Below are 7,649 nucleotides of genomic sequence, written 5' to 3'. Positions count from 1 at the left end.
TTAAGGCCTAGAGAGGTGATTGATGTTGAAGATGACAAGAATCAAGTGCTCTCTAACTCAAATGTGCAAGCTAGTGGTTCTCATGATCAAATCCAAGCAAGCACTAGTGATGGCAATGTGCAAGATCAACAAATGGCTAGTTCATCATCTCAACCAAGTGATCAATCAAATGCTAGCAATCAAATGCAAGTGCTTCAACCAACCAATGTTGCAAGAGATCATCCATTGGACATAATCATTGGTGATATTTCAAGAGGTGTGCAAACAAGATCAAGATTGGCTTCATTTTATGAGCATTTCTCATTTGTGTCATCCATTGAACCCAAGAAGATAGATGAAGCTTTGAGGGATGTTGTTTGGATCAATGCTATGCATGAAGAGCTAAACAACTTCACAAGAAATCAAGTATGGGAGTTAGTTGAGAGGCCTAAGGATCATAATGTGATTGGAACCAAGTGGGTCTTTCGGAACAAGCAAGATCAAGATGGGATAGTAATAAGAAACAAAGCAAGACTAGTGGCTCAAGGTTACACTCAAATTGAAGGTCTTGACTTTGGAGAAACATATGCCCCGGTTGCAAGATTGGAAGCAATTAGGATCCTGCTAGCTTATGCTTGTGCTCACAACATCAAATTGTACCAAATGGATGTGAAAAGTGCATTTCTCAATGGGTACATCAATGAGCTTGTGTATGTTGAGCAACCTCCTAGTTTTGAAGATGAGAAGAAACCCAACTATGTCTACAAGTTGAGAAAGGCTTTGTATGGATTGAAACAAGCACCTAGAGCATGGTATGAGAGATTGAGGGATTTCCTACTCTCTAAGGGATTCAAGATGGGAAAGGTTGACACCACTCTCTTCACCAAGAAGCTTGGAAATGACTTGTTTGTGATGCAAATCTATGTTGATGACATCATCTTTGGATCAACAAATCAAGAATTTTGTGAGGAGTTTGGCAAAATGATGGCAAGTGAGTTTGAGATGTCAATGATTGGAGAGCTTAGTTACTTCCTTGGTCTTCAAATCAAGCAAATGAAAAATGGCACATTTGTGAGTCAAGGAAAGTATATCAAGGACATGCTCAAGAAGTTTGAAATTGATGAGAGTAAATCTATTAGTACACCAATGGGGACAAGTGGAAGCTTGGATAGTGATGCAAGTGGCAACATGGTGGATCAAAAGATGTATCGGTCCATGATTGGAAGTCTACTCTATGTGACCGCATCAAGGCCAGATGTGATGTTTAGTGTATGCATGTGTGCTAGATTTCAAGCCTCACCAAGAGAAAGTCATTTGAAGGCAACTAAGAGAATATTGAGGTACTTGAAGCATACACAACATGTTGGATTATGGTATCCCAAAGGAGCAAGATTTGAGTTGATTGGATATTCGGACTCCGATTATGCGGGATGCAAAGTTGAGAGAAAGAGCACATCGGGCATATGTCAACTATTGGGAAGATCACTTGTGTCTTGGTCATCAAAGTAGCAAAATAGTGTAGCACTTTCAACCGCCGAAGCGGAGTACATTTCGGCCAGTAGTTGTTGTGCTCAATTACTTTGGATGAAGGCTACTTTAAGTGACTTTGGAATCAAGTTCAAGCAAGTGCCATTGCTATGTGACAATGAAAGTGCCGTAAAGCTCACCAACAACCCGGTTCAACACTCAAGAACAAAGCATATAGATGTCCGTCATCACTTCATAAGAGATCACCAACAAAAGGAGGACATTTGCATAGAGAGTGTGGGCACCGAAGATCAACTTGCCGACATATTCACCAAGCCACTTGATGAGAAGAGGTTTTGCAAGCTAAGGAATGAATTGAACATACTTGACTTCTCCAATATGAGTTGATGCACCCCCACTATTTGACATGCCTCTCCTTCGAGCCAAGCAAGGTAAAGTTGATTGACATGTCATCCATCCATTGCTAAGGACTTGTTTAGTGCATCTAGTCATTCCTATCATGTCCTAGGCTCATTCATGAAAATCAAATGAATTTGATGCTTGTATGGTACCACTATTGCTTGTATGTTTGAAATGGTCTAGTGGTAGCATATGACATGTTTGTGGGCTTGTAAACCTAGTGTTTGATTTAGAAAATGAGCTATGAGTGTTTAACTCAACATGGTACAAGATAACCCTTATTTAGAGACGTGAAGAAGCTTGTCCTTGGATCAAACCGAGTTAAATATCTTAAGCAAGTAATCTAGATTGAACCAAATTAGGAAAATGATCCTCATTTCACGTGATTTCACCCCAACATATCCATAATTTGAGGCCTTTGTGGTCATTGATGACAAAGGGGGAGAAATAGTGTACAAAGATAGTGAAACAAAGGAGGAGAGATAATATATGACAAAAGAAGGGGATCAATTAAAATTTTGAGCATACAAATAGGGGGAGCAAGCTCATAAACTTGTATGGTGCATTTGAATGAGCATTACATATGTTTGCTTGCATGGCATAAATTTTAAATTTCAAAATATCCAAGCTTGTGTGGTGTATGCTAGTTGTAGGTTTGAATGTTGAAATGAAAAACTAGCATGCATAGGCTAAGTAACTAGACTTATGTTCTTTCTATAGAAACTAGACCCTTGCATGTAATGTTGATCTCACGGGGTATTCTAGTTTTTGTATATGTCTAGTTACTAATGGTGCTAAGGATGGTATATTGGTGCACTCTGATTGGTATCACGCTTCAAAGGTCCATCTCTTATACCTTAGCATCATTTGGTAGAAATTGACTCCTATATTTCCTATCTAATCATATGTGCAAAGCTACAATCCAAACTCTTAGCACATATGTAGGGGGAGCAATTGCTACCATTTGGAGTTCATGAAACTTGTCCATATTCTTTACACATGGTAAATATGCTTGGGCAAGCAACATGGATTCAAATGAACTTTAATTCATATCTTTGTATAAGGGTTGTCATCAATTACCAAAAAGGGGGAGATTGAAAGCTCTAGTTTGGTTTTGGTTAATTGATGAAACCCTAAGTGCTAACCTAGTTTATCAAGATGATTATGAGATAGGTAGCACTACTCTAAGTGATGAAGCAATGGTGAAGATCATGACAATGGTGATGGCATGGTGATGGTCAAATGCTTAAACTCGGAAAAGAAGAAAGAGAAAAACAAAAGGCTCAAGGTAAAGGTATGAAAAGTAGGATCCATTTTGTTTTAGTGATCAAGACACTTAGTGAGTGTGATCACATTTAGGATAGATAGCTGTACTATTAAGAGGAGTGAAACTCGTATCAAAATGCGGTTATCAAAGTGCCACTAGATGCTCTAATTCATTGCATATGCATTTAGGATCTAGTGAAGTATGAACACCCTTGAAAATGTTTGTGAAAATATGCTAACACATGTGCACAACGTAATACACTTGGTGGTTGGCACATTGGAGCAAGGGTGAAGAAGTTAGAAGTGAAAACGAGTTGGCCGCGAAGACGCTGGCGTCGGTCAACTGACCGGACGCTGGGTCTGAAAGCACCGGACGCTGGCAGCTTGTGTCCGATCGAACTGGTTGGTCGGCATAGTACCTAGGGTATTGCACCAGACGCTAGGTCTATGTCCAGTCAAGGTGGACCAGATGCATCCGGTCGAAGAAATACGCCTCGGGGAGCAAACTGGAAACGACCGGACGCTGGAGCATCAGCGTCCGGTCAGTTTAGCCGGAGCATCCGGTCAACTACGTAGCCATTGAAATCTGATGAACATCGTTTGAAGCTGGTGACACGTAGCTTGAATCAGTGGACCGGACGCTGAGTCTAGGGTCCGGTCAATATGACCGGAGCGTCCGGTCAGAGCGCGTTTTGCCCAGTGAAGGGGTATAATGGCTCTATTTGATGGGGGCTCTATTTATAGCCCCATGGCTGGCTCAAGCCACAACTCTTGCACATTTTCATTAACATAGCAACCTTGTGAGCTTAGCCAAAGCACTCCCACTCATCTCCATCATTGATCCATCATCATTGTGAGATTGGGAGAGAATCCAAGTGCATTGCTTGAGTGATTGCATCTAGAGGCACTTGGTATTCGTGTTGCGCTATGGATTTCGCTTGTTACTCTTGGTGGTTGCCACCACCTAGACGGTTGGAGCAGCGGTAAAGGATTGGCACAAGTTGGTGATTGTTTGTGGCCACCTTCGGTGATTGTAAGGGGAGTTGTACCTTCCCTGGCAGAGTGCCGAAAGGTAACTCTAGTAAATTGCTCATGTCATTGAGTTACCTCACTTGTGGATCGGTTCTTGCGGTGTCCTATCGTGTGGACGAGGTTTGTGAAACACCTCTTAGCCGCTGAACCACCAAGTGTTGGTCGACACAACAGGGACATAGCATGTTGGCAAGCACTGTGAACCTCGGGAGAAAATCAATTGTCTCTTGTCATTTGCATTCTCCCGGTGATTGGCTTGATCTTCATCTTGTGATTGGTTCATCCCCTACACGACAGTATAATCACCTTACTTACTTGATTACATTCTTGCAAACTAGTTGATACAAGCTCTTTAGTGTAATTAGAATTGAGAGCTTGCTTTATTGTTTACATTCATCTAGTTGAGCTTTTTAGAGTAGCAAGTTTGTGTGCCTAAGTAACCATTGCAACTAGAATTGTTGGATAGGAGGCTTGCAACCCTTGTAGAGCTAGAGCAAGTTTGCATTACGCTATTTGTCATACTAATCAAATTGCTCTAGTTGATTTGTAGATTTTTAAATAGGCTATTCACCCCCCTCTTGCCATATTAGGACGTTTCACCATGGCACGTGTAGGGAGAGATCGAAGGCTGGGTCTTCTCCGAAGAGAACTAAAAAAGAAAGTAAGCGGCTCACGGAGCCCATGGCAAATTATTCGGTGGTTTGGAGAAAAACATGTGGCGAGACACGTTGGCGATTTGGAGGAGACGTGTTTGGAGAAAAAATATTCAGCATTTTTGGAGATTTGGAGAACTTTATTAGGCAAAATCGAGGTTGGCAATTTGGAGAAATCATGTTTGGCGTTGTGGAGAAATCATGTTTGGCGTTTTTGGAGAAATCGTTCAGGCGATTTTGGAGATTTGGAGAACTTTATTTGGCGAAATCGTGGTCGGTGATTTGGAGAAATCATTGGGCGATTTTGGAGAAATTGTTCAGCGATTTTGGAGATCGTTATGGGGTATCGTAATGCTTCGGCGACCGTACGTGGAGATCGAAAGTTAAAGGGGAAAAATGGAGACAAATTATGGAGACCAAAACTTTATTCATCATAAAATGGAGAGTACATATCTGGAGCATTTCAAGGGTAGAAACGTATAAGGTGCTCGATGTGCCATGAGTTTGGAACATTAATCCCATCTAGGTCACATAAGCAATAAGATGCTGGTCGGGTTTCCTCTTTGATGACGTAGGGCCCTTCCCAAGGGGAAGAAAGCTTGTGCAACCCTTTAGTCTTTTGTTTTCTACGGAGAACGAGATCACTGATGGTGAATGAACGACCTTTTATGTTGTGGTTATAGTACCTTTGTAGATCTTGTAGATACTTTACTGTGCGAACACAGGTGATCAGGCGTTCTTCCTCGGCTCGGTCAATGTCTTCTGTCCGAACAGTCGCGGCCTGCTCTTCAACATAATTTTCCACCCTAGGTGCTCGGAAGGGAACATCTATTGGTAGTATGGCCTCTGAACCGTAAACCAAAAAATATGGAGACACACCGATACTATGACTAGCTTGAGTGCGCAGTCCCCAGACCATAGCCGGTAGCTCTTTGAGCCATCTGCCCAGATGCTTTTCTTCTTTCTAATATAGCCTCCTTTTGAGGGCGTCAAGGATCATACCATTAGCCCGCTCAACCTGGCCATTAGCTCTAGGATGAGCAACAGAAACGTATTTAACGGAGATGCACTGGTCTTCATAGAAGTCCCAAAAATGATGGCTGGTAAACGTGGTTCCAAGGTCAGTGATAATGCTGTTCGGGAGGCCAAACCTGTGTATGATATCTTCAAAGAGGTCGACAGCTTTCTTGGCAGTGGCTGAAACGAGCAGTTTGTACTCGATCCACTTAGAGAACTTATCAATGGCGACGTACACATACCTAAAACCTCCTAGCGCTGGCTTGAAAGGCCCAATCATGTCCAGTCCCCAGCATGCAAATGGCCAAAAAGCTGGGATGGTCTGCAATTCCTGTGCCGGTACATGTATTTGCTTGGCGAAGAACTAACATCCTTCATAGTGTCAGACGAGGTCTTCTGCATTAGAGATGGCCGTGGGCTAGTAGAAGCCAGCTTGGAAAGCTTTGCCAACCAGGTTTCTCGAGGCTGCGTGATTGCTATAGGAACTAGAATGAATTTCGTGAAGCAGCTTCACTCCTTTGTCTTGAGGGACACACTTTTGCAATACCCCTTCCTTGGCACTCTTCCTCATCAAATTACCCTCTACCAACACATAATGCTTACTTCGGTGGATTAGGCGTTTGGTGTCGGTCTTGTCGGCGGGTACTTTAGAGTTGGTGAGGTACTTAATGAATTGCTCCCTCCAATCGGCGACCATCGAAGGCACCGCAAGTACCAACTGCTCGGTAGGGGGAACCTCCTCATGTTCCTTTTCTTCTTTAATGGATGGCACTAGGAGATCTTGCATGAAGACCCCCAGTGGAACCGCGATGCGAGACGAACCTATTTTTGAGAGCTAGTCGGCTGGTTGATTTTGATCTTGTACCATGTGGTGGTACTCGATACCGTAGAACTTCCCTTCAAGCTTCCTGATTTTGGCGCAGTATGCATCCATCTTCTCACTAGAACTAGACCAGTCTTTGTTGAGCTGGTTAATAACCAATGCAGAGTCTCCGTACACCATGAGGCATTTGACGCCAAGCGCGATGGCTATACAAAGACCATGGAGACATGCTTCATATTCCGTGGCATTGTTGGAGGCCGGGAAGTGTATCCGAAGAATGTAATGTAGCTTATCCTTAGTCAGCGTAATGAACAGAATGCCCACACCGGCACCGTTGATGTTAAGGGTGCCATCAAAGTACATCACCCAGTGCTCGGGGCAAGCTGGCGGCGATGGGCTCTTAGATCTCGGTCCATTCAGCGACAAAGTCAGCGAGCACCTGTGACTTAATGGTAGGTCTACTTCTGAATTCAATGGAATATGTGCCGAGCTCAACAACCCACTTAATGATGCTGCCCTTGGCTTCTTTGTTGCGAAGAATGTCCCCCAGGGGAAACTCAGTGACCACAAGCGATCTTGTAGTATTCGAAGTAATGCCAGAGCTTGCGCGACGTAATCAGAATTGCGTATAACAGCTTTTGTACATGAGGATAACGAGTTTTTGGCTCATTGAGTACTTCACTGATAAAGTAGACCGGACGTTGCACCCTATAAGCGTGCCTGGCTTCCTCATGTTCGATGATGATAGCTGTACTCACGACGCGAGAAGTGGCAGGCGATGTATATGAGGAGAGTCTCATCTGGCCTTGGCGCTGTCATGATCGGTGGCTTTGTCAAGAACAACTTGAGCTGCTCGAAGGCTAAGTCTGCCTCCATCGACTAGGAAAAGTGCTTGGAGGCCTTAAGGAGCTTAAAGAAGGGTAACCCTTTCTCACCGAGGTGTGATATGAAGTAGCTTAAAGCAGCCATGCAACCTATAAGCTTTTGCATAT

General features: G+C 43.3%; 1 protein-coding gene across 1 annotated transcript; it reads right to left on the bottom strand.

Moving 5' to 3' along the window:
* Nucleotides 1-6,669: 6,669 nt before the first annotated feature.
* Nucleotides 6,670-7,020, bottom strand: LOC136499799 (uncharacterized). Its single transcript, XM_066495323.1, has one exon. It carries the CDS (start codon nucleotides 7,018-7,020, stop codon nucleotides 6,670-6,672), a length of 351 nt encoding a protein of 116 aa, XP_066351420.1.
* Between the last annotated feature and the right edge of the window lie 629 nt (nucleotides 7,021-7,649).

This window comes from Miscanthus floridulus, chromosome 13, assembly GCF_019320115.1.
Source record: "Miscanthus floridulus cultivar M001 chromosome 13, ASM1932011v1, whole genome shotgun sequence".
Taxonomy (NCBI): Eukaryota; Viridiplantae; Streptophyta; class Magnoliopsida; order Poales; family Poaceae; genus Miscanthus; species Miscanthus floridulus.
The sequence above is the reverse complement of the archived record's forward strand: the minus strand, read 5'-3'. Positions and strand labels throughout refer to the sequence as shown.

Bases quoted from the DNA above. Each gene is read 5' to 3' on its own strand.
- LOC136499799 (XM_066495323.1), bottom strand. From the start codon at position 7,020: ATGTACTTTGATGGCACCCTTAACATCAACGGTGCCGGTGTGGGCATT.